Here is a 27,466-nt window from a genome sequence, read left to right as displayed (position 1 = left end):
GGGAAGCTTATTTGTCACACGGAGTGCCCCCATGTGGTGGAAACAGGAACATCAACTCAAGCTACACAGAGGTTAGCAAAATAGGTTTATTACATAAAAATATACAATGAAAACGCAACAGAAAAATAAAAAATGGTGAATTTGTACACATTTTGATTCAAAAAAAAGAAAGGTAGTCAAAATAATGAAGCGAACAATAAAATTACATTATATTAGATTATTAGATTCTCTAAAAAACAGAGAAAGCATAAGTCCAGTGAGTAGATAGCTTATTTTCAGTGCCTCCTCATGTCCACAGGTCATATTATGGGATGTTTCATGTTAAGGTTTCATGTTGTTTAATGCAGAAGGCAATCTGAGCAAAGTGCTGACTGTCGAACTCCTCGTTCGTTGGGTCTTTTCTAAAATAAAAATAACTCTGCGCAGTCTGGTCCCTGTTTTTAATTCCATTTGGCAAATGCAGAAGTTCAAAGGTGAAAGGTCAGCGCATCAAAAGACGTGCCGACCAGTCCTGCCATTCTTTGGCGGGTGCCTGGCACAGCTGGCGCAGCAGAAGCTGGAGTAGTACTGATGGTCGCACAGGCGGGCGTAGACTATAAGTTTACAGTTGGCGAGTTCAGGCTGGTCCACACAGCCTGGCGGCACATCAGCGCCTGAAACAGCACATTCAGTAAGAATATTATTCAGAACTTTATTAAGTTAAAACAGGTTTGCGCTTACAAATAGGTTGAAATTATAACTTCTCATCTAAAGGCAACAGCCAAATGACATAGATTTTAAAAAAAGCTCTACAAGAACAGTTTTCATTTTAATATATAATTCTTTTGTTTGTATAATGTCCTTTGAGAAACTTTCAACTGATGCGCACTTTACACAATGTTTAAAACAGGTGAAAAGTAAATTGCATTAAAACACTTTTCAATCTGGATAACACAAATAAGTTCCCAATTCTTCTAAATCAGGAATCTTCTCTTTTTATTCTTATTTTTTATTATTATTATTTATTTAAATATAATGGAATAAAAAAAACATCTACATTTAATAATAATAATAATAATAATAATAATAATAATAATAATAATAATAATAATAATAATAATAAAACATATATTTTTAAAGAAAACTTGGGGAACTTCTCTCTAAACCACCAATAAACAGTGGAGTGCCTAAAGGCTGTGTGCTGAGTCCTCTGCTTTAGTCTCTGTTCACATGTAAGCCTCTCTTCTTCTTGTCGTTCCAAGGTGATAGTCAAACACTTAACAACAGTGTAGTGGTTGTGCTTAGAGTGGATGATGAGGCAGCATCCAAGGATGAGGTTCAACACTTTATGTCAAACAAATAACTTGCAACTTGAAAAGCCAAAAGACTAACGAGAATTTTGCTGACAAAAAGAGAAACCAGTCAACTATTCTCACCAATACGTCTTAAATGGGATTTGTGTCAAGTGCTAAATTGATTGAGGATTCGCGTTACATGGAGTCTATATTTCAGCTCGTCTATTTTGGTTGAAAGTGCATATTTACTATAGGTCTGCATACAACTATGCACACTTTCTTAAAATACTTTATTTTAAAATATTTTTGTTTCATTCTTACCTACCATATTCATCTTTTTTTTTTTAAATCTACATAGTTTTTTTTACTTATTTATTGACTGAGCAAAATCAGCATGTATTGGAATCTAATCTAAATCAGATTACAGAACATATTAATAGAGTAATTTATTCTCACCTTCTGCGTCTTTTATCACCCTCACTTCAGCTGTGGCACTCACAGAATAAATGCCTGTGTAGGCATTGCAGGTGTAGGTTCCCTCATCGGAGGTCTTCACGTTATTGATCATCAGGCTGCCGTCAGATGATACCAGGATGTTACGGCCATCTGGACGCACTGGCACTCCGTTCCTGCCAACACAAGCAGAAGCTCAGTGAGATTTCTTTAGCTGCTGTGCAAACTTCCTCCGTCAGTCTTCGTACTTTCTGATGTTTGAACTGCTAATCAAACGGGAAAAGAACAGATCCAAGCAAACGTCTGGTTTAATCCACCTTAAAGGGAGAAAATGTCATTAGTATTTCTATTGAAAAGATATTTAAAAATATACTTAAAAAATGTTCATTGATTTTAAACTTCTTTAAATAATTTTATGTTTCCTAAATGTTCTTGTTCTTATCTTCACTCAAATTCATTTTGAATGCCCTTTCGCAGTAAATCCATTGAGAGACGCTCCAGAGTCCAGGTTTGAATCTGATAAACTTATGGAAGTAGCTAATTATTAGGGAGATGGCCAGGAGGCATTTCAACCTAATAAATCTAGAGAAACCCTGATCGAGGCCCTGTTTTAGCAAACTCAAAGGAAAAGAACAGAACAAAGGTTCCAACTAACCCTGTCTGTTAGGGAATGTCTTTTAAGTGTATAATTACCAAGTTCAGCCTGGAGGAGTATAACAGATTCAATCTAGGACCTGAAAAATCTGAGAAATGGCCCCTTAATATAATGGAATTTACCAACTTTCAAAAGAAACATGGCTGCCTTACACTGTGCACTGAACAACCGAAAATCTGCGACGCCACCCATGACATGACGCCCTGGGTAGTGAGCCGTGTGGTCAAAAATTGCTACTGCTTAGAAATGATCAACAAAAGTCAGCTGAATAGATCCCAGTTGAAACATGCAGAAAAAGATCAAAAAGGGTTCGATTGCAGCGATATCGTTGATAATTTATTCACTGTGGTTCTTTTTGATCATTTTTGGAACACTAAATGCATAAAAAAATCTTTAAAATGAGCTTTAATAATAATCAGATTCACTTAGAAACTCAACTATTCAGTAGAACAATGGCAACTTTTACCTGGACCAGCCGATGTTGACGTTGTCTCCGGACACGACGCAGGGCAGCACAGCTGTGCTGCCTTCAGTCACCTGGATGTTGTTGGGAGCTGTGGTAATCTTCAAGTCAGCTAAAATAATAATAAAAAATAGAAAAACAGAACTTTTTATATCAACTTTATAAACATATAAATATCCTAAAAAGGTCGAGAATGTTTGGAGTATCAAATGACATCTACTGCCTCCTGGTGGTGAATGTTTGAAACACAAACCATACACATTTAGTGCTCGCGTATCATCAGGATGATCAGAACTGCATGTGAATGAGGTGAAAAAGGTGTTTGAACATTTTTACCCTGGACCCTGAGCTGCAGCTGCCTCTGCTCCAGCTGCTGCTGGCTGGCAGCCGTACATGTGTAAACCCCGGAGTCGTCAGACCTCAGAGGGCTGATCACCAACGTGCCTTCAGTGTGCTGGGTAATCCTGAAACGACACCGAGCAGTCAGAAAATCTGTTTACTGCCAAGAGATTAATAAAAAGAAATTGGATTTGCTGTTTGACTGAGAATTCCCCACAGAAATAAAAGAAATGCATTTAATCCGTCAGCGGAGGCAACAAAGTCGCTGGTTTATTTCTTTAATATTTTTGTTTTTTACTTCTATTTGACTGCATTATACATTAAATACAATCATAATAGCTACGTAAACAGCAGAATATAAATGGAAATCCACAACAAAATAGCAGCAACTTCTGATTGGACTGTATTATTGCTCTGGTTTTTGCTTTTTGGGGTGCCTCTGGGGTCAGTACTTGGCCCTCTTTTGTGTTTCTGTTCACATTTTCCCTGTATATACATTTTATTCTTCATAAACTCTGTGGATCACAAATGCAGCAGCTCTACACTTGTTCTTCAGGTAGACCTTTAAAAGTTTAAAATGACCAGATATTGGATCTATACCTGGAGTCACTGAGGGTTTTTCCATCTTTGGTCCACTGAATACTGACAGACTGCAGAGCTGCAGCTGGGACGATGGTGCAGGGGAGTCTCACAGCTTGACCTGTTCGCATTTCTACTGTCAATGGGCTTGACTGATCGATGCTGAACCTGAGAAACGATACGGAAACAAATCTCTTGACGTTCACGCCCCAAATGTGAAACCAAAAAGATATTAGAAGTACAGCAGAACACAGAGGTACACTGATTTTGTGTTTGGACGTTCTCACCTGGGGATTGGGCCATCTTTAGGCAGCAACGTTGGGAAAGGCTGAGATGGAGCATCTGTGTAAAACACACATTTTGACAATGAATGAGCACTTGAACAAATTCACATTTGAACATCGTCACGTTCCTAAAAAATTTGGCCAAAAGTGATTTTTGCAAAAAAAATCACCGTACCTAAATAACTCAAGTCCAGTCAGACTGAATGGAGAGCATCTGAAAAACATCTACAACACATTCTTAATTTCATAAAGCCCTGGACTTTGACTGGGCCATTCCAAAACCTGAATAAGCTTTAATCTAAATGCTCCATTGAAGTTCTGGATTTACATGAAGGGTGGTTTTCAGTAGAAGATGAACCTCCACCAAACTTTTGTAAATTACAAGAACAGGGGTGCTGTGGTGGCATAGGAGTAAAGCACAACCCACATATGGAGGCCTTAGTCCTCGACGTCGCCTCATGACCTTTGGCGCATGTTTTACCCCCTTTCCCATTACCCCATTCACAAATAAAGGCTGGCTAAAGTCATAATACAAGTAAAATCAAGACACAATGTTACGAAAAAACATTGTAAAATTACTAGAAAAAAAGTTGTTTTATTGAGAGCAAAACTTCGACCAACTCATCTAGTCAGTTTTTTCTCTGTTGTTTGCACAATGGTTTCAAAGTCCTTCTATTGATACAAATTTGATGATAATGTAAATATTAAATATGTCCCATTTGTGAAACCGATGCCAAAGTAAAACTTCATAAGGTGCTCAGTATTCCTCATTTAAATTTTAGTTATTATAAAATTGGTACTTCACTCTCCTAATTTTACAACTTTATTCTGGTAATATTATGACTTAAGTCTTGCATTATTATGTCTTTTTCTTGTATTGTTACAATATAGTACTTTAATCTCGTAATTTATTTTTTTTGTTGTTGTTCTTGGCCCTAACACTGTCACAAGTTTGTGTCAAATTCTTAATTTGTTTTTGTTTTTTGTTTCGGTTTTTTGTGAGTACCTGAGACAGACAGGTAAATGTAGCGGTGGTCTCTCTCCCGTTCTCGAGTGACAAAGCACAAGAACCAGCCAGAGTCTGACGTCATAAGAGGACCGACCAACACTGAGCCATTGGGCTGCTGGTGATGTCTGGGGAGAAACAGAAACAATTCATGACACAGAGGAATGAGACGTAAACGGATCCATTTAACCTGTTCTGGAGCTAACCTTTGAGCCGACAGAGGGATCCCGTCTCTCCTCCACTCCACGATGATGGTCGATGACGGCGGAGGGCTGACTCTGCAGGGCAGCACCACCGTCTGGCCGACTAAGGCCTCCACTTTGTCTGGGTCGCTCTTATCAATGCTAACACCTGCCAGGGTCAAACTGAGGAAACATGAGGAGATACGAGGAAAGACGACAGAAAGGACGAGAAGAAATGAAGGAAGTAGAGAGAGGTTTGAGGAGAAGAGAACAAAATTCACTTTATGCTCTACTGTTGGTGGACAAAGCAAGCATAAAGAGAGCCCCCGACCTGGCTTTATAGGCATGTCAGGAAACAAAGACAAGGCAAGGAAAAGGATGGAAAAAAGATGCTCATAAAGGAGCCATGCAACTTGACAATCATCACGACATGAACTGTGCTCCTACAGTTTAAGACATCAGATCTGAACACGTTAAAACCAACAATTATGACGCCCCACATGAACACAAACACAAAAATATTTCTGAAACTTCCAAATGCCCCCAAACACTACACCATGACACACACATACGATGACAGTATCACAATTAAAGCTTTATTAGTTTGATTTTTGTCCAAACAAACAGAGCCCAGTAGTGGTAACAAGTGACACAGTGAGTTAGCAGACACAGAGAAACACCAACATTAAATCAGACAAATACCAAAGAATCAACAAAGACTTTAACACCCGAACAGTCCACTTAGACGTAGAGTCAATGAAAGTTTTGTCCCCCAATATTTTTGGGGCTATAGCAAGAAATAAGGCGCCACTGTGTAAGCAGAAAAAAAAAACCAGCATGTGGAGCTAGAAGCAGCTGGAAAGAGTGAGTGCTGATTATATTAGCGTCACAAACGCATATAAAAAGGAAAGCGGTATAAAACAATGTACAAAACAGGATTTACAGGAGTATATTGTGCATAAAATTGAGGTACAGTTGATTTATATACTGATTTTCTTGATATAAAACAGGAGAGTACCTCTACAATACTGTATCACTCTGAGAATAGATCACAATGTTATCTGCAAACAACATAATCTGTGTGAACTGCTGCTTCAGTTCACTGAGTTAGTGGCTTTAATACCAGGCAGAAACAGGCCAGTTCATCATTATTTTAACAAAAATATCTGTTGTGTTTCTGAGATGTTTAGATAACTGGAATTAAAGGGATGGCCAGGATTTTTTTATGTTACGTTCTGTGAAGATGTTATCGGTAATCGAACATTTACCTGAAAGATGTCACAAAAAGTAAATCAGTAGAAAGATGGAAGGCTAACAGCTAACCAATCAGGGGTGACATTTAGCTTATCTTAGCCATTTTGCATTTTCAAATTTCTTGCTTTTTTCTTAACCTTCCTGCTACCCCTAGGTTTTTAATCAACCTGATAACTTGGGGTAGTTTAATTGGAAAAACTTAAAATTAAAATTAGCAAGACTCATTTAAAAGTGTGAGCATTTACTATTTGCTAAGATAATATTGTATCATATGGGTATGAACAATTTTTATTGATCAATTTTTAATGACCAAATCAGCTCAAATGGGGATCTGTCTGACAAGCTGTTAGACTTCAATTGTTCTGTGACTTTCTTTATGTATCTCTAAACTCCACAAAATAAAAAAAAAAATCTGTCTACTACCGGTAAGATAGTTATTACCATTAATATCTCTACAGCAAAAAATTCACACCAACCCTTTATCCATATAAAATCGGAGATAAGAAAGAGGTAGGACATAGAATTACCATTTTAATTTCAGTATTTGCCTCAAATCTGGAGGGTAGAAAGTTAAACATTGTGTACTATTTTGATTTTTCTTGTGTGCTTTATTTTTACTTCAGCAGTAACTTCTGAATTTCACTGAAAATAACTAACGTTCTAAATTATTATTACTACTTTCATAGAATTTAGTTCTCTTTATAGTTGGCCTTTATTTGGGATCAAGAATACATTTTAAAGATATTTAGACCTTTACATGCATAAAACACAAACTTCCTCATTCTAATCCAGAATGATACACAACTTTGGAAACTTTCTTCCAATCTCCTCCGTTTACTCCTTGGCTTTATAGCACCAAGTGAACTGGAGCTCCTTCAGCAGCGTCTAGAAGGCTGTCGACCTAGTGAAGCCGGTGGCGATGGTGGGACTGGAGTGCGGGTTTCTTACCTGGCAGCTGGCCCGGTCATCTGAGCTCGCGCTCCAGTCGAAGGTCGGCGCGTCCTCAGATACACCCGAGCTCTGTGAGCGTGTCTGGCTGCACTGGTGCCGTGTCTGCCGGAGTCGCTGGGCGAGCCGCCCTGCGCTGTGAAAGTGCGGCCCACGTCAGGTGATTGGGTGTCGGGCGACCCTCTGGGCGCGGTTCTTTCGAGAGCAGATTCCCTCGAGGGGGTCAAGGGTCCGACAGGCGCGACCGGCTGAGGCTGCTGCTGGTTGGGCGCCGGCACCTGACACGCCCGCTGGCACTCTGCCCGGCTCATGAAGTTGTTGCTGTTGCCGTGGCAACCGCCGTACCAGAAGTGGGCGCACTTGGAGGTGACGACGTCAAAGTGGTACCGTGCCACCCAGCTGCTGCAGGAGCCGGCGGCACGAGGCAGGGAGCAGATGGACCGCTCGACTGCAACAACAAAAATTTTCCTTTACGAACCACAAATAACAGATTAACAGTTATTAATCAATAATTATACATATCACGATTGATGCGTGATCAATATCAGTAGATAATGTGTCTGAAATCAATTATTTCACTGAAACTGGATCCAGAATCGCAGAGCATTCTGGGGAATGTAGGCAGAGGAACAACTTTAGCCTCTCAGGGCTAGCTAAGCAAGGTTGGTAACTCAGCCTTGTTTGGTTACCTAGCAACAACATGCTGAGTAACTTTTGCAGCAGCAGTTTAAGGTTTCACCTCATAACTGCTTAAAAATAATCAACTGTGGTGTGGAGTGAAAACTGTGGAAAAAACAGGAAAGGACACGCCACCAGCTTAGCCGTATTTCAAAGTACTGCGTTTCTAAGGCGGAGCTAGGTCCACCCAGGCGTTTTGTACAGCTCAATGGTTGCCTCGGGAGATTAAAGGATTTCTCAAACATGCATGAAAGAATCAAGTAAACACTCCAGGTATGTTTTTGATGAGAGAATTTACTTAAAAGTCCCCCTTTAAGAAAACTGGGGCCAATTTATCGGTGCACCCCTAGTCCAGGCAGTAACTAAGCATTGCATTGTGGAAATCAAGATTATAAAGTTTAGCTTAAAAAAAGAAAGACAGGGAGAAAGAAACAGCTTATCTTCTCAGACTATAACTTGCTCTTTTCTCCATCTTTTTCAGAGATTGTTGGGGAAAAGTCGCCAAACCTCCTCAGTTTTATTCATGACTTCAATAAACTTTTTAAATGTTTTCTTCTGGGTTCTAACCTGAAACATCACAACTGTTCTATAGCAAACCTCTTCATAAAACATCTATAATTACTATGATTATAAGTTACTAATTTAATATAATTTACTGACTGGTGACATTTTTTAGTGGCATCCGAGTAATGGAGGCAAAATAACACTAAATACAATCATGGATTTTTATTTGTTGGATCATGTGTTGATTTCTGTTCGGTTTTCTGTACATTGTACGAGAGCAATTCATGATCTTCTTACTGTGGTTGGGTGGGTTAGGGCAGCCCTCGCCGTTAGGGCCCCCTGCTGGTGTCTTGCGATCATAGCAGCATCCATAAGTGGTGATGCGGCACTCTACAGCGTTCTCTGTTGGAAGAGAGGCAACCTGAGGATACAAGATTTTTAATTTTTAAAAAAATGTGTTTTAAGAACAAACAATGAAGTTTTATAAGCTAACAAGTAAAGTAGTAGTTGATTACCGTAGGCGCAGGGGCCACATACTCCAAGCAGCCCTCTCTGTTGGGGCCCTGAGCAGCTCTCACACCATCCTGGCAGCAGCCATAACTGAAACACAAAACAGGAAACAAGCACAAACAATTGAGCAACAAGCACTGAATGTTCTTATCAAAAATAACGAAAAATGTGCAGAAAAACAGATTTGTGCCTATTGTGGTATGTGGGGGATTTATTTTTGTATTTTTTGCCTTGCATGACGTGTGGTTTGTGTGGTAACGGAGTCATAAAAGTAACACCCACAGAACCAGTTTAAAAACGGACTCCGTCCACATTGTGAGCTAAACCACGGTGGGTTGAGGGCGCATACCTTGTCTGGTCGCAGGAAGACGGGCCAGGAGTGGCAGCTGGAGTCTGCGGGCAGCCCAGGCCCTGGGGGCCCCTGGCTGAGGTCCGTCCGTCTGGGCAGCAGCCATAGTTGGACTGGCTGCAGTGGAGGGCCGGGGAGAAGTTGTGAGGGTCTTGCACCGTGTTCCTCTGGGTGGGGTCTCTGGTCTCTGGCCTACGAGCTGAGACCAGACCAAAGAATGTCTTCGTTGTAAACGCAAACAAGACAACACACAGTTCACCTTGTTTGCTCCGTCTAATGGCTCATACAGAGCTGGATGAAAACCGACAATGAGTGACAACCCAGCGATTGGCTCCAGTGATCAGAAACAACGGCAAAACAAAAACAAATGCTTCAAATTCCTCGAGCTTTGGAGCAGAGATTGGCGTCGAAGAAAACATTCCTGTACCACTATGGTCAGAAACGGCACAGTTCACCGCTTCTGAAATATTTTAATCAGGCCAACAATGCTCACGGAGTCCCGAAAACATGCCAATCAGGCCTGGATAATTAGAGCCAGGGAGAGGACGGACGGATGGGGGACGTCAGAAGCATGGGGGGAACAATTGGGGACAGTCGCCATAGAAACACAAAGGGATTAGATGGAGAGGCAGTGGGGTTGAAATTTAAAACACCCCACATTTGTCCGTCACTCTAAATCAAGATGGAAAATGTTGACTTTAAAGGTAGAAAAAGATAGATTTTTTTTTTTTTTTTTTACAGTTTTCTGTTTGGTTTAAAGACTTTATTCATAAGAGAACAACAAACATCCCAGAGAAGAATATTAGAAAAAGAAGGAAAAGAAGAAGAAGAAATGTCACCTGTTGAAAGATCTGGCACGTAGGGCTGGAAGCTAGTCTGAGTGCTGTCGTGTCCTCGCGGGTTCTGGATGCTGGGGACAACTGAAAACAACAAGAGAAAAATCATTCAGGGTAATTGTGGTGTGGCCCTTTTTTATTAGAGAACACAACCTTCAGACACCCTGAGTGAGCAATGATTACACAAACCGAAATGATTTTATAGTTAGAGCGAGATTTTAGTCAGTGAGTGTCAACATAAAAAGTCCCAACATGACACTTAGATTCAGACATATCTTAGTGGTTTATCATCACCAACATGTCCGTCGCACCTGGTCTACATCTAATAAACGATGACGATTGGTCAAAAGAGAACTGGTCATAGTGAGGCACATGGACTCATGGCAAGACTAAAAGACCTCATCATAGTTTGGCATAGAAATTAGTTGCTGCATTGTTTTTGGCAAATTCACAGTCACCAAAACAGTACCATGTCCATACAAAAAATGCGCTGCTTCCCACAGCTGGGAAGCAGCGCACACGTCCTCAGATTGCTCATAGACCTGGAGTTGTTCAAACACGATTTAATTTGTATGTTTTATAGGCTGGAGTTTAAAAAGCAGTCCGACCAAAGGGCTAACATCCTGTTTAGAGAGGAGGAGGGAGGAAGAGGAAGGAAAAATTACAACGCTGATTAATGGTTCCGACTAAAGAGCCTTGCCTTCCACTCTAATGTGCATACCTTCCAACACCTGCTCATTAAAGTACTGTGCTTCCAGAATAAATTGAGATTATGAAAATACTACAGGGGATTCACCTTGCACAGTAAGGCACAGAAACCTCTTAAATTAAAGGAAATTCTGAGGCTTGGGAGGAAAAATCCTAATGTAGATGTGGTAGTCATGGTGATAACACTGAGATAGAATGACCAGGAAAACAGGAAGTAAAATGGATATTAATGATATAAAAAGCAGCATTTCAACATGCTAATGACAGCATGTGACAGAATATGAGGGGCTTTGGTATAAAAGTCCAATTCAAACGTTTGGGAGGCTCTTACCCTGTGGACTGAAGCATAGCTGGGTGTTGCAGCGCTCCATCGTGGAGGGTTTGGGGTGAGCGTTGCATTGGTCCACATGATACAGGTTTCTCTCCTGATCCGAGCAGATCACCTGGCGCTCTCGTGATCCAGAACCACAACTTCTGGAGCACTGCAGGAAAACAAACGTAGATTGTAGTTAGCCATTCATTTTCACATTTAAACACAAAGTTTCTTTTTCTTTTTTCATAAATGTGGTGTACTTTTGTCTCTAGTCAAAATTTTATTTTAGGTCACAGATCAATGAATTTTAGGATAAAATAGTGATGTGGAATTAAAGTGATGCATTCTTCTTAAACATAAAAAAAACACATTTTTGTATATACAAAAATATTGCATCTATGCTGTTTGTATTTGGCCCCTTTCACATTAGATGTGTTTCCTTTGCAAATGTGTGCAAAACTGCTAATGCTATTTTAAAAACACTATCTATTGTTGTGTTCTCTGTAAATAAGAAACACAACTAAAATCAGACTTGAATAAGTTTGTTCACATGATAAGTCACTAAAAAACATGTCACGCCATCAATCTCTAGCTACTTCCTGCCATCTTCTTCTTCATGGTTTGTGCCAGTAGTAACATCCAGTTGAAGATCAAGTGACTCCTGTGATGCGGAAAAGTGATTCGATTACAGTTTTACGAAATTAACTAATTTTGATACTGCGAAAAAAAAACACTTCATGCTAAACCTTTGGATCAAGAAAACAAGAGCTTTTATTTAATTGGAATGTTTCCATTAAGCAAATTTGTTTTTGCAATGCCAAATTGCATCTTTTTTTAAGGTTTTATCGGCTCTAGTGGCCCCCATTTGATAGTTAGTTGACAGGAAGGTGGGTAATGAGAGAAGGGGAAGACATGTGGCAAGGGTCGCCAGGCCGGGAATCGAACCCGCGACGGCCACTTCAAGGACAGAGGCCTCCATATGTGGACTGTGCTCAACCCCTGCGCCACCACACCACACACCCCAATTTGCCATTTAATTTGCCATTTGGTACCTTTACAAGACAGTTAAATTTGAGATGACCAGTATCTATGAGAATGTGTGTATCCAACTCACCAGCCCCCATGCTCCCACATGCCAGTGGATCTGTCTGGGACAAACGGGCATTTCACACGGCTGGACGGAAGGTGGGCGGAGCAACGTCCTGCAGGAAGCTTCTTCTAACATGGTGCCACTTGATCCCACACAGGTGACCTCTCTAGTCTGTTCGCCTGATCCACAGCTCACTGAGCACTGAAAAGCAACACATCAATCATCTATATTTTTAAAAAAAATGTTGCGTACAAAAGTACTTATTTAAACATTTTAATTTCTAAAGGTCTGTCCTGCTGTTTGGTCCTGCTTTACTCACTGAGCTCCATCCGGTCACGCGGTACTCTGCGCATTTGTGCATGTTGCAGGTCCGCAGAGAGAGAGGAGCGTCTGCGTAGGCAGCACAAAAGGCGTCCTCCACCACCCGAGGGCCGGACGCATCGTGCAGTATGCACTGCACGGAGCGCAGCTGAGAGCCCCCACCGCAGGTCACAGAGCAGGCGTTCCACTCCCCAGTTCTCCAGCTGGGAAAGCCGCCGTAAAGATGGACACAAGTTAGCCTCGTCACTCCTCATGTGTAGTTACTGAAACACTGAAGATCTACTGCTAAAAGGGATTTAATTAAAGCTACTAGAGTAATGTGAGATTGACTGTAAAATGGACTTTCTCATGCAAAACTAATCTATAATCTATCTATCTATAAGCAGTGCCTATACAAGCGTGATTTACAGCACTAAGAGCCTCCTCCTGGCTCTGATTGGCTGTTTCTGACCGGGAGCGGTGCATTTCTGCAGATGGCAGTAGGGCCACAGGGAGGATGCAGAGGAAATCTTTTTTTTTCACAGATTATCTATCTCATGTTCTACTGTCAGGAAAGAGTGACTGCTTTAACAAATCTGCATAAATGTTTAGCTAATGTTTAGCTTTAACTCTAAACATTAGCCACTTTGACCAATGTTTGAGTTAAATACCTAATCCAGTATGTTTTGTTAACTCAGCTCAGGGTTGGATATTTGATCCAGGAATTGGTTAGTGAACTGACAAAAATCGCTCTGTTCTACGTAGACGGACAAAACAGCAACATTTTAAGACAAACTATGAGCTAAGAACAATTCACAATACATTGCTACGTTAATGGACAAGGACAGACGGCTGCGTGATTTATTGTAGCAATGAGTCCAGCTCAGAAATCAGGTGTGGAGGCTGCAGGCTGGGGGTTCACAAGGTCAGAAGTGTCAGATCTCCATTGTATGTTCCTCAAGAGGAAAGGTAAGCAGATCCAGTGTGAAAGAGGATCTCTGAGCAGGACAGATGCCACGTAACTTTGTTCTTACTCTACATGCAGGAAAAGGCTTTTGCACTACATGCAAACAGGAGCGAAGAGAGATAATGTGATTCTGAATGGAAAGTTGAGAGATTTATGAATCTGCTTTGGCTAATTCAGCACATTTTGTAGATCTGAAGCCAAATATTAACCAAAGTATCTCAAATTTACGAAGAAAATGTAGACTAACTAATAAGACTGCGAAAAAGGAGATGTTTCATCTAGAGGTGGGCGATATGGGCTATGACATTTTGTCACGATATTTTGTGATAACGATAAAAGTGACGATAAGAAATATTTCTAAGATCTTTTTTAGTCAATCATGGTCAAGGTCTTCTTATAGTTGTGTTACAGCAACTACAGCCCCACCAAAAAAAATTTGTAAAGTGCTTTTTTGGGACAGCAGTGACGCATAAAAAATAGTGTGATTTGAATCATTAACTGATTTATTGGTGTTTATTTATACTTTTATTTAACAAACAGTGGGGATAATAGTAAAACTACCAATCCAGACAGAACAGCTTTGTGGAGATTTAGACTTCATTAATTGGAATTTATCATGACAACCATAAATCAAAACTGTTATCATGATGAGAAATTTACCACGATAAATGATAATACAATGTGATAATTGGCCACCTCTAGTTTCATCTCCCTCTTGTGTTTGCAGTCAATTTGAACGTTGCTACGACTACCGACCCTGAGTTACCTGAGCACCCTGGGTCTGATGGAGGTTCTCCACAACTGTGGTGGATACAGGTATGCCATCCTTTCAGACAGCCGTAATAATAATAATGAAAAAAAAAAGGAGTCAAAAAGCTGTCTTGGGAGATTATTAGTTGAAATCTGGATGACGATTCATCTGGGATCCGCTGCCAGAAATGTGCCTGACATGTTTTCAGTCAACTAACCTTTGGGTCTGTGGGCATGGATGGGGGTTGCAGGTGCGGTTGGACTGTGGCCTTGGCAGAGAAGCACAGAGGTAGTCGGGATAGGCTTCGTTGTCAATCGAGCAAAAGACCAAGCGGGACTGATAGCCTGATGGAGAACCAGAGGGATGAATTGTTTCTTTTCAGAGTATTTGAGCTGGGGAATCAATCCAAGTTGTCCCTCCAGTCTGACCTGATCCACACTCTTTGCTGCAAGAAGACCAAGATCCAAAGCTCCAGTAGTAGCCCTGCCTGGAACGGCCGTTTGGAAGGTAATACTCGTACTCGATGCCGTGGTTCGGCTCTTGGCTGATCAGCTGAGAAGGTGGAGTAGCACATAAATAAGGATCAAACAACCGATCACTAAAGACTATTGGTGACAACAAAATTCCCGGAGGAGGAAAAAAAATAAAAATAAATCACCTCAACAACAAGTGGTTCAGTGGTAGGACCGCGACCGATGACAGTTTCGGGAACGTTTTCGCCCTCAGCGCCTCGTTGGTAGTAGAGCATGGTCCCGGCAATGGGCGTCGCCCTGGAAAATTCAATTACCCAGTGGCCATTGAGGTAGTACTCGCCACGCAGGTTCTTGATGGCTGATCAAGGATAAATAGAAAAGTTTGAGTTAGAGGTGAAACGATTAATCAAATTAATCATGACTAATCAACTCTTGGAATAATTGTCAACTAATTTAGTAATCGATTAATCGCTAACTAGAGTATTCAGACTCAAAAACAGACCATTTGGTGAAAAAAATCAACATAATGAGAGTATTATTTAAGCCAAAACATTTTGCATTTAAGATAAGATCCAAAAAGTCAGCACGGACTCACCAAGGTAGTTCCGCGAGGCCGTCGTCTCTCTGATGCTGATGGTTGTGGCTCCGACAGGGATGATGAACATCTGGTTGTAGCCTGGGACGAAAAACACAAACTGAGGATTCTGATGCAAATGCATTGAAGAGAATTTACCACAAAGATGTTTTTAGAGACAAATTCACTTTTTCCTCACATTCCAGTTGGACCAGGCCTGAAATGACTAATTGAATTGATCACGATTAATCGATTACAGAAATAACTGCCAACTAACACTAAAAAAGGAAATTTGATGAAAGAACAACACAGTCAGAGAAGCAATTGAGACAAAACTGTACAACAAATACATCTGGTTGTCTAAGTTTACTAAACTGTGGGGAAGAAACAGAGTAATCTCAGTTCTTTGACCTTCAGCTTATTCATCCCTGACCTCCTCCTCACTTTATTCTTTTGTCCTCCTCACTCTTTGGCCATAGCCTCACATAAACCCTAAATAAAACATAACAAAAGGACATTTGGATTCAGATTCCATCTATAACACGCACGCAGACACACACAAGCACGCACACAGTTGCCTCCGGCTACTGCCTCCTGAACAAGCAGGGTTCACAGATAAGGGACGAGGCTTTAGCTTAAGTACTTATCATGACATAAACAGAAAACAATATCCAATTGAAACAGGCTGTAATTTTTCGTCTGCCTTCAACCTCACTTGCGCTCTGTCTTGAAGAAGGAGTCTATCATTTCCTCTGCATTTTTCTTTTCTGTATCGTACAGACAGGGCTAAGTTTAATAGCAACCTGGCTCTGGGTGACTGGACTGTGAGATCGCTAAACTGTACTTACTTACGCTAGCAAATCTACAAAAACAATATTTAGGCTTTGCATGAGCCCTTCAAGGTGAACGAATGCGCACTGGCCTTCCACCCCAGGGAACTCTCGAGGCACAGAGGAACCAGATTCTGTCGGGGGATGAACCTTGGCATGACAGCTGTCTGAAACAAACAACCAAGCTAGCTCTCCGCACCGTTAAACAAACACAGCAGGAGAGGCAGCAGCTAGTCATCAGCTGGTCTCGCTTCAATTAACGCGGAAGTGAGGTATTTGTTTCAAGTAGGTGACCCAAACACCAGGTGGAAATATTTGCCGACAGGGCAGCTATTCGCCGTACAATCAACAAGCTTTGTTTTTTGTTGTTGTTGTTGTTTTTAGGCATGGGGGCAAATAGGCAGGAAGCTTCAATTAGTCACATGTTTTACATGTAGAAGAAGGTCTGGCAAATCAGGACAAGCTACAATTAGGTGCAAACACAATCAAACCAGTTTTTGAGCAACAAAGTCCCCCAAATTTAGATTTTGACTCAATTTGTGATGCAAGAATTAAGCGTGTGTTCGTATGAGAAATCCCAACTTCGTACCAGCTGGCAGGTCGCGAGCGGTGAAGGTGTTTTTGACCAGGTGGCAGGACTGGCCGCTGCCCCCACACTGCAGGCAGGGGTCTTCCTGCTGGGAAGACTCTAGCATGTTGTCGCAGCCCAGGTGCTGAAAAAGGGAAAAAACACCAACTTATACGAACATGGCAACCTCAGCCTGATTCAAATTTGCCCAAAGTTGCCAAAGATGAGGTAACTGAGTGATCAAAAAATGGATTCTGACAATTTGACCCACATCTTTGAACATGTACCATGTGTGCAAACACCACTGAGGATGGCCAGTCACATGCGTTCCTGGGCTTTAATGAGACGTAAAATGACAGAGACATTCATTAGCAGTTTGGGTTTTTTTCTCCTTCACAGTTTTAATCCCATGTCCAGTGAACACATTGGCCCAGATGGGTCCCATTTGGCCTCCATTCAAACGTTTTAATGAATGTGGCCATTACATCGAGTGAACCCTGTGACTTCATTTTTTAATCTATGCCTCTAAATTTGAATTTCAGTGAAATTTTATTTTATTTTATCTCTTTACATTTTGAAGTAATAGTAAAGGTCTGAGTTAATGTAAATGTTAAATGTAAATTGTATTTTGCAGTGCTAAACGAAGAAAAACAATTTACCAAAAAAGTCAACTCTACACATCAGAAATAATATTTCTGTATTTCCTTGATTCACACAGGGGGCGCTGCTTTTGGTTATGTTATGAAAACAAGCAGCAAATATGGGGAAGAAACTCTTGATCGCTCTACAAGCCAAATACTTCAAATACGTTCCCGAATCCAATCAAGGTGAACTAAGTGAGTGTGACTGAACCAATTATGAGAAGGATGGTGACACTGAAATTTTGCCTTTGTTTTTTATATCTATTTTTAGTTTGTTGTATGTCAAAAAGCGGTTTTTTTTTCAGACAAAAAAAAAAACGGTGGAGGGAAAAAAACATAAGTTTCCTCCTCTGAAGCAGTTGCTCCACTTGCTCCTTTGTTCAGGCTTGCATGGTTGTTACTATGACAACAACAGCAAAAATTGTACAGTTTGTAATGAGAGCTGAAGCTGATTGAAACCGACAAAATATATATTGAAATTTTTGTTGTTTTTCGTTTTGCAGGAGCCCGTTTGGTCTCAGGGTGAGTTTTTCCTGGTGGGAGCTTAAGGTGCGATGAAGCTGATGAGGGTTGGTGAGCTGGAGTTTTGATTCCATGAGAAACAGGTGAGAACAGGACAAAGTGTTTGACGTTACCACATAGCGAAGCTAATCTTCAGCCCCGCTGCTCGGCTCCTCTGAGTGTGTCGCCTTTCATTAACAAAGCGACGCTCTCAGTGAGGAGTTCCGAGCAGAGAGATCAGTTCCTGCTGTGACTGTAATTCACTGAAAACATCAGAGGAGCAACTATGATGCTATTAGACAGTTTGATGTTTGTTTGATTTTCCAGTCAAATCTCTAAACCCTAGCAGGATTTTATACATACTAGTGAATTATTTAATTATTATTATTTAAGAATCATACAGTTACCTTTTTTCCACGTTAAGTTTAAACTATAGAGAGAAATGGGTTTTTTTTAAAGTGTGAAACTTGAGCTTCCTGCATAGTTTGGAGCAGGCAGCACATCACTGTTATCGGCTAAAATGCCCCTCTGGCTGAAGCCATTAATCACAAATGAACTACAGACGTGAACATGATGACCTCTGCTGAGAGACGTCCTTTAACCTGCTGAAAAATGTGGCTCTCATCAGATGGGCTTTGTTTCTTAGAAACAAAAAAAAACAAAAAACAAGAAAGAGAGCAAAATTCTGAATTGAAAGGAAAATGATGAGAGATTTTCATTTGGTTTTACAAGTTTAAATCTGAGAGTTTAATATCTTATGTTTTTCCACCAGTGGCAGCAGCATACTTGGTAAAGTTTTGTTTTTGGAGTGTTTTATTGGTAAACAAAAAATATATATCTCTCAGAGTATTTTGTCTCAATCTTGAATGTATTTAATGTGGAGTTTAATATGACACATGGCGGATTAGCAACCTTTTCTATTTAAACTCTCACTTTTGCCTCTGCTGCAAAAAAAAGATAGAATATATAAATATGTACTAAATGAAATGTTTTATTTTGAAAGATACAGAAATGAAACTAAAACACATTTCCATTTTTATATTTGAAAACAAAATGAATCAGTTTAAAGTAAAAAAAAAATAAAAATACTTCTAAAACCCCTTTACCATTTTGTTGCAGATATTTTACACAGTTACTGCATAAATTTCTTTTACCTGGTATAAAATTAATATAGAAATAATTTTTCCATGTGTGATGGCATTTAGTTTGTATTATTCAATGTTATTTCAAATATACATATGTATTTTATCATGCTGGCTTCGTGCTCTTGGGGTCCCTCTGGTGGTGTGGGGGTCCTAAGCAGCTGCTTAACTTGTGATACTTTAGGCCAGCTGTGGATGTGCATTTGTAATTTCTTAAAATTGAAAGAGGTTTGCATAATTTTGAAAAGTTCTCGGTTGATGAAAACGTTTGCAGAAGTTTTATAGCAATGTTTTTTTTTAGATAACATTTAATACTGGGAAGAAAAGGTTGATATCCAAATGTAACAAAGTTCCCGTCTCCCTCTTTGATTTGCTCATCTGTTTGATCTGTACAGGAAGTTACCTTACAGACTCCGCCCACACAAATATCCCTCCGTCCCGGGTGGCAGGGGGTACCGTCAGCGACGGAGCTGCGGTGGCGGTAGTAAAAGTTTTCCCCTCTCGGCATGCAGTTCAGCTCGCAGGGATTCTCCGCTGTTAAAAAAAGAAAGAAAGGAAGAAACAGAGAACTTAGTTTCACATTACAACTGAGAAATTCAGTCCAGCTCCTTCTAATATCTGTGGTTTTCATTTCAATGTAATGTCCCAAACAGAGTAACTCTGACCTCCGTAGTACGGGAGCCACTTGTAGCGTTTTCTCTGGAACTCAGTCCCATCAAACTGGGAACATTGTTCTTCCCGAAAGTCTCTAGATCCCTCTGGACAATCCTGATTGGAATAATGAAGAGGAAGAGAGAGGCTGAAGGTTAATTATCCAGAAATAATTTGTGCTTCAAAAACATTATATCTATATTTAATTTTTTATCAGTTCTCCTGTCAGTTTTCTTTGTTCACCTGGATGTTGCAGATGCGATAAGACTTGTCTGGTCCCACACAGTTGTGTCCACCGTCTGTCCTGTGAGAATAGGAAGTGAAACAAAAGACCATCTGACACTTTGAAAATGTTTTGCTTGATAATAAGGATGCACTGATTTACTTTTTTCACTTCTGATACCGATGCAGATATCTGAGGCTTAGTATCGACCGATACGAAACAGAAAAACAGCGCTGAACTGACTTAAAACTTTTCTTCTTTAAAACACAAACATAAACGCACTGAATTGTACATTTATTTATGATTTTGCACCAGTACAGCACATTTAAAAACACCAGTAGCTTCACAAGCTTGGCCATGTCTGTTTTTTTTTTTTGTTTTTGTTTTTTTTTAAAACATGGCAAGTTATTCACCGAGACAGTTATTATGCACAGTGCCTTGGAAAAACATTCACATAAAAAATATTCAAAAGTTTTTTGTTTTTCAAAGAAGGACTGCATTATCCCAGAAAAAAAGCTAATTCAAAACTTATAAGATCAGAACAACAAGATGTTTTTTCTGTTTCAATCTGTGCTGTGAAACTATGGATGCGTTTCACTGTGGAATTTAAAAATGTCCAAATAAACAATTTCAACGACACCAATTACTAGAAATTATCTTGGTATATTATATTATTGATATTATAGCATTATTAGCATTATTAACATCAACATTATCATTAGTATTTTTATTAATACCACTGGAATACATTATCTGTAAGCTATAATTTTCAGAAACATTGAAATATAGAAAAAGAAAAAGCCTTGTGTGATTTGGATTTGTGGCCCCAAAGCTAAAACTGAGTTTCTGGTGTTGTTTTACGGACATTTTAAAAAAGCAAACAAGGAGTTGAAAGTTCAAATCTCAAGTTAAGAGACAAAACAAAACAGAGGCGATTCTTTAAATCAGCCAAAGAAGGAAAAGTTTAGAGGTTCTCACAAGCTAACTACCAACTTAATACAAGTCCAATTTTCCATCTCAGCTTGCCAAATTTTGGTAGCACCCTCTTATTTATCACTGCGAGGCAAATGGGTTAATGACCAGCTGCAGAAGCCATATAAAAGCAGAGTTCAAGTAGACTCAAAGTGCAGAAATAGCTACTTTCAGCTCTAAATATCATCTGCAAGGCCTCCATTCCCGCTGCGCAGCGAGCGCATGATTAGGCCACCTTTTTTTTTTTTTTTAAAGTTCCTGCCCTCAGGCTGGCAGGAGCAAGGCACGCTCCTGTCAGCAGGCCAGATCTAAGACTACAACACGTCGAAACAACCATTTTTCTTCACTGAAGAATGCAAAATCTGACTTGCGCAGCTCAAAACGTGGCCTTTCGCTCTGACATGATAGACGACCGAAATAATGGAGGAAAAGTTTTGTTTTCACAGGCGAGCCTGAAATGAACGTATGGCGAAACGGGAGTTGTTGTTGTTAGAGCATATCTAAACTAATTTAGACTCAGCGAATCAAATCACTGTGTTTAAAGGAGTGATTCAGGCCAACCCAGCAGACACGGTATGGCAGAGTTCATTTGGGATGCGAGCAGATGGGCAGGGCACCTTGTTTTGTGTGATCACCGAGGTATAGAGGGGAGTCACTCACTTAACAGACTGTCTGACTCACTGACTGGCTGCACGGACATGTTGGGAAGCGGTAAAATTGTTGGTTTTATCAAAAAAAAGTCCCACACAGAGGGATTGCTCAATTACTGAGACGCATCAACGCTCTTGATATCTCATCGGCGTGGCCCAAAGCGGCAGCAGGCCGACACTAAGTACAATGTAATACTGATTTATTTATGTTTGAAAAATTTGCGTGATTAACATCTGAGCAGTGCGACGTGCGCTCCTCCACACGCTCAGTCAATGCTTTGGGGAACCAGAGTTCAGGGGTGTGACAATTACATCTACAGATCGACGTTTTCCTCCTTTGTTCTCTTCAAAACAAATCAGACTGGATGGAGAGAGAATCAACGAACATTTATCTCCAAGCCTTGACTCGGTTTCTCAATAGGGTATAGTTCTGAACTTTGACTGGGTCATTCTAACAGAGACCATGATACTGTGAATTAAACCATTCGGTTGTAGCTCTGGTTGCATGTTGGTCTCTGCAATGGGCCTCTTGGCGCCTTCTCTGACTAATGTCAGTTGTCTCATACGCTTTTCATGATCTGATGATTGATTGGATGAAAGCTGGGGGGGTTGTTTTATAACCCAGCCCTGCTTTAAACACTACAAGTTCTGGGATTGTTTTAAAAACAGAACAGATGTAATTTTTACTGAGCTAAAATTATTGAAAATTAAGCTCCATACATTATAGTTAGGTGATGTCTAAGAGCAGTTGGTTGTGAAAGGATTTTATTGGGGTATCAGAGTAAAGAGGATTTAATACAAATCGGCAATATTTCATTTTCATTAGGTTTTAAAATTATGTGCTACTTTCTGTTTGTGCATCAAGTCAAATTTCAATCAAATCCATTAAAGTTTGTGGTTGTAACGTGACAAAACATGAAAAGGTTCAGCAGCTATAAATACTTTTGCAAGGCACTGTATTTATTGTTTATTGCTATTATGCCGATAATCAGTCTTTTTAGATGATTATTAGCCTACATAACCAGAAAGTAAGCCAAGTTTCACTCAGTTTAAAGCATCAAGCATCCCGATGTGAGCGTATCTTTATTAGTGTGGACAACATAGCATAGAGGATCATGTTAGTGCTGCAATATTTGAGTCACAGTTATATGGAGCAACAAAGTAAACAGCCCTGCAAGAAGGACATGTAAACTGTAAAAGAATCTGCCAGTGAAACTAGTACATTTTTCATCCATATTAAGGAATTATTTACTTAAAACAAGCTCCTATACTTAGCTGAGAAATTACTTACGTTAGTTAGTTTTGTCTTATTTCAAGTGTACTAAGATATTTGCACTAAATACTATTAAAAAAAATACCCGGTAAGATTTTGTGTTTTTGTAGGGTGCTGAGTTGGTGAGGAGAAAACACAATCTTGATCTTATGAGATCAAGATTTAAGGATTACATGAGGCAAGATGCCAGTTGGACACCAGCAATAACAAGCTGTGAAAACGACGTTCTGGCAACAACACCCATCATGAATTAATATACCAAACTATATCCCGATGCAGTGAGAAAGAGGAGAAGCAGCTTGACAAACAAATAAAAACAAATTAAAGACCTAAAATTATCAAAATGATACCTTAGAAGCCTAAAAGAACCCATTCAGGACAAAACTTGTGCAAGTCAAAAGTGCATATTGACGCCAAACTGATCCTTTTCAGGAGCCAACGCCCAACTCAGGACAAGAATCTCTGCTGAGTTCATATATCGCTCTCTTCCCATCATAATACTGACTGAGGATCACTGTAGTACTCAGGGGAAAACAGCAATATCTAAATGATATGGGCGTCTCAGTAGAGCCAAACTGCAATGTGGGACTTTAGAAACAGGATTTTTTTAAAAAAAGGACCTACCTCTGGGTGATGCAGCGTCTTGTTCTCATGGTAACGCCGCCGCCGCAGCTCCGACTGCACTCGCCGTAAGGACCCCAGGAGTCCCAGTAATCCACACTGGGCAGCTGGATGCATTCAAAAACAAGGATTTATTGCAACTAACTCTAGATGAGAACATTTCTGAAGCTTATTTTTATTTTTTATTTTTGCATTTAATTACATAACAGACTTTTGGTTTACTAAAATTCAACAGAAAAGATTTTTAATAAAATTCTATTTATTCTTGAAAATGCATTTATTTCTAGTGTGCTCTTTGATCATTACATGGCCTTACAAAATAAATCATACAGTAGCTATCAAAGCAGTCAACCATAAACTTTATTGTATTTCATGGAGATTTTAGGTGAGAAACCAACAAAAAGCATTGCATAACAGAGAAATGGAAGAAAAACAATGCGTGACTCCTTCCCAGTTATATGACAGGAGCCACATTTCACATCAGCATCAAAGTAAAATGATCATATAAGAATGCCACACCATTTTTATTTGTTAAAATGACATAAATTATTTTCTTTTCATTTCTTTGCATTGATTGTAAAGCAATGCAATGCATAGCTTTACAATCAATGCAAATTGATTGTAAAGCTATCAATTGATTGTAATTGATTGTAGAGCTATCAATCAATGATCAATGATCAATGATCAAGCTAATTAAAATTAGCTTGATCATTTTCATTCTGATGACTAACATTTTTTGAAGGTTTAGTTTTGTTCACAGATTTCATAAGAAATTTAATTTAATGTTTTCTGTCACGTGTGTTTTTTTATTTCCTTTTTATTGACCGTTGTTTGGTTGTTGTGTTTTATTTTGGGTAATATGTAAAATGTCTTCCTTTTCCGCTGTGAAGTGTTCTTTACAAAATTAAGTTTACTAGTTTTTGAGAGAGCAAACTTACGTTATTCTGCCATTGTCATCATATTTCAAACAGTCTCAAAACAACAATATTATCATTTATCAGAATCATTTCTGGAACAATTTATTGTGACAGGCCTAGTTGGTGCTTCACATGAAATACTAAAAACATCCACTGGTTTTTAAAGCTATGGGACAAAATGTGTCAAAATCCAGAGGTAGGAATACCACACTAGAAGATCTCTAAATGTAACCAGTGAAAGGGGGAGACTTGGTTTTGAACTCATTGCTACTTTGGATCCAAACCTCCTCTGTCTTACTGAGCCTTTATTTACAACAGAACCACTTTACCATGAATGCCGGAGCCAGAAGCAGCTGCAGGATTATCAGGGGAAGTAGCATCTTCGCTGAACCCTGTCAAAAAAAAAAAAAAACAAGAAAAAAAAACACAAAGGATATAAAGTTACTTAGTCTGGCATGTCCGCCAGAGCAACTAAAGCATCCCAGACATTGATGTAATACATGACTCTCTGGCCAAAACGTTCAAAATGAAACCAGAGAGAAGAGTCTGCATGAGGTCCTTGACTGAACCAGCTTTGGTTGTGTTGCCCTGCAGCGTTTCCCAAACCCTTTCCAACTGTGTAAATCAGCTTGTGCAGCGGCGTTATCAAAGCTTTGATCGTCAAACTGGATGAGAAGCTGCACTGTTGGCGAGTGAACATCTAAATCTAATCAACTCTACGGTTACTACGCCGTGTTTATCAATCCATTTTGGATTTGAAAAAATAAAAAAAACGTAAACATTACGTCTGTTTTGCATCTGGAGACATTTAAAAACAATCTGAGAAAAACTGAATAAGAGGATTTCAAAAAGACGTGGTGGTAAAATGAATCAATTTGGGTCAAAATATTTGGGACATGTCAGTTTTAGAGAAAGGTGATGAAGCTGCAAATGTCTTTTATTTTGGTTACAATTAGTCATTTTAGCTTTTGTTTAGTTTTTAGTCGACAGTATCCTACACCAAGGTGAACCATTTCTCCTAGGATAAGACAGGACTTTCCTTTTCAAACATTAAATCATACATGAATGTATGCAAAGATTAATTACATTCATAAATACTTTATCAAGTCTAGAGGGAAACCTCATATTATCTGTGGTTTTTCAAAGAGTTGATGAAGAGGTTGATGACTGTGAGCAGGAAGGATCTCCTGTAGCAGTCTGTACTGCAGTTGTGTGAAACGAAGCTTCTGACTGAAGATACTTTGTTCTCCATCTTATTGACTGTGTAAGGAGTAATCAACAGAACAGAACCAGGCTCTAATGCTACCACGCCAAAAGATGATGATGGCAAAACAAATTGAAATCAAGTATCACTAACTATTTTTCTAAGTCATCTCAAAATCTTTTTGAGATACTTTTTACAGTTTCGGTGATTCCGTGCGGGTTTTATTTTGCCATCATCAGCAAAAACTAATTTAGCCAACGTCGACTTTGCTTCACTGTTTCTGTTACATTAGGAGCTCATTACAGCGATCCACATTTTGAATTTAGACACTTTGTAAAAGTTTAATAAAGCCACATCTACACTCATTTATTATTTCTTACGCTACTGCTTAGCGGATTAAATTAATTAAACATATTTTTCTTTGTTGCAACAGGGAGGACTGTTTGTTTATTCATGGCTAAACAGAGTTTCCTGCCTCTCCTGAGATGAGGGATGAGGGTCAGCTGGGGCTGCTGAACGCCACCCGACCTGCATGTAGCGACCACCAAACGCCCCCCGCTGAGAGGACAGTTATGCCCCCTCCCCCGTTTTAAGGATAGCTGACACCGAGTCACTCTGAACTGTTACATAAAGTTTAAAAAGCCAATATCAAGAAAGTCTAAATAACTGACATGTAAGCAGCTACGTATTTATCTATTGAGTGTTTGCGTATGATCAAAACCAACGTGTACATTTATAGGGCGAGCCATTACGCCCTCAACTCCCTCCACTCACTGGTGGGACCACTATCCTGTTACCCCTCTCCAAAACAAAAAACAAAATCAAAGTGTGGCCATTTATTTGCTTCATAGAAAGATTTCAACAGTGAACTAACATGACGAAACCGGCCCAGAGTGGGACTGAACACATATGGATCCACACTGTGACATGGTGAGAAAGGTCACGCAAAACAATCAGTTCCTTAAATTTGCAGGAAGCCTGGAAACCAGGAGGAAAGTGACATCAGTTTGACTGAAGACTCCTAAAAAAATCCCCTGGAGGCACTGATCGGCTAGACTGATGAATCATTGAAATTTCCTGTAAGGTTCATGTGTCATCAATGCACCAGCTCACAGAGCCCTCAGGTCACTACCTGTTTGCGTTTATCAAACTAAATTACCTATTATCTATTATCCTGCTCCTAAGTCAGCAGGACAAGCAGTGTCTTGTGCCCCGTGCCAGGTGAGAGTCTGAAGCTAGCCAGAACTTAATAAGGAGCCTTTAATAGTTTTGCTTGGTGTTTATTAGTATTATTAGACTACATATTTATATCCTGTAAGCCCCTTAACTGTCATGATGACACCGGTGTCCTCATTGACTTATGTATGTGTTTTTGGGGGGTGACAGTTAAGGGGTCCCACTTCACAAACAAAAAAGAAATGCTAGTTAAAGATGTGTCTAAAGATTTTTGGATTATATAAAATAAAATAATTCACTCACCCTGTTCAGTGTTATTTATTTTTAAAGGAAGATTTCTTCTCGTGTGGACGCGGCTCAGCTGCCAGCGGAGGACTGGCTCGAAGAGTCCGAAAAAGAGTCGCCGTGTCCTGGGATATGTCTGCCCGGAAGCCTTTGTCTCTTTCCTCCTCTGTGTCCCACCAGGTAGCCGACAGGTAGTGGAGAAAGTGTCGCTGGTTGAAACTCTTTGCGGGGCGTCTGCTCCGCGCCTTTTAACCCGCAGCTCTCGCAGCCCAATTACAGCCCCTCCTGGCAGACCCGGGGATGTTTCACGCCCACTGTGTAA

General features: G+C 39.9%; 1 protein-coding gene and 1 long non-coding RNA gene across 2 annotated transcripts; one reads left to right on the top strand and one right to left on the bottom strand.

Annotated features, from left to right (window-relative positions):
• Positions 1-72: 72 nt before the first annotated feature.
• Positions 73-27,466, bottom strand: paplna (papilin a, proteoglycan-like sulfated glycoprotein). Its single transcript, XM_081603004.1, has 27 exons — positions 27,163-27,466; positions 24,809-24,871; positions 23,566-23,669; positions 20,067-20,127; positions 19,838-19,940; positions 19,576-19,706; positions 16,910-17,033; positions 15,512-15,592; positions 15,102-15,274; positions 14,872-14,995; positions 14,661-14,787; positions 12,745-12,949; positions 12,450-12,626; positions 11,354-11,504; positions 10,318-10,398; positions 9,479-9,677; positions 9,135-9,219; positions 8,917-9,040; positions 7,438-7,885; positions 5,260-5,418; positions 5,054-5,181; positions 4,051-4,105; positions 3,785-3,931; positions 3,182-3,309; positions 2,849-2,957; positions 1,731-1,903; positions 73-653 (listed from the first exon to the last, which is right to left on the bottom strand). The coding sequence occupies exons 2-27, from the start codon at positions 24,857-24,859 to the stop codon at positions 490-492; spliced, it is 3,612 nt and encodes a 1,203-aa protein (XP_081459130.1). The 5' UTR covers positions 24,860-24,871; positions 27,163-27,466; the 3' UTR covers positions 73-489.
• LOC103458223 (uncharacterized) lies at positions 8,298-8,665 on the top strand. The gene is made up of 2 exons (XR_532558.2): positions 8,298-8,388; positions 8,597-8,665. It is a non-coding gene; the product is annotated as an uncharacterized LOC103458223 (long non-coding RNA).

The sequence above is a fragment of the Poecilia reticulata genome, chromosome 22 (assembly GCF_904066995.2).
Source record: "Poecilia reticulata chromosome 22, P_reticulata-male-v2, whole genome shotgun sequence".
Classification (NCBI taxonomy): Eukaryota; Metazoa; Chordata; class Actinopteri; order Cyprinodontiformes; family Poeciliidae; genus Poecilia; species Poecilia reticulata.
Note: the sequence above shows the minus strand (reverse complement) of the source record. Positions and strands in the feature narration are given on the sequence as shown.

Coding starts and splice junctions, on each gene's coding strand:
- paplna (XM_081603004.1), bottom strand. CDS start 24,859: ATGCTACTTCCCCTGATAATCCTGCAGCTGCTTCTGGCTCCGGCATTC. Junction 14,996..15,101: donor CTGAACCACTTGTTGTTGAG/GTGATTTATTTT, acceptor CCACCTTCTCAG/CTGATCAGCCAAGAGCCGAA. Junction 3,932..4,050: donor AAAGATGGCCCAATCCCCAG/GTGAGAACGTCC, acceptor ATCGTTTCTCAG/GTTCAGCATCGATCAGTCAA.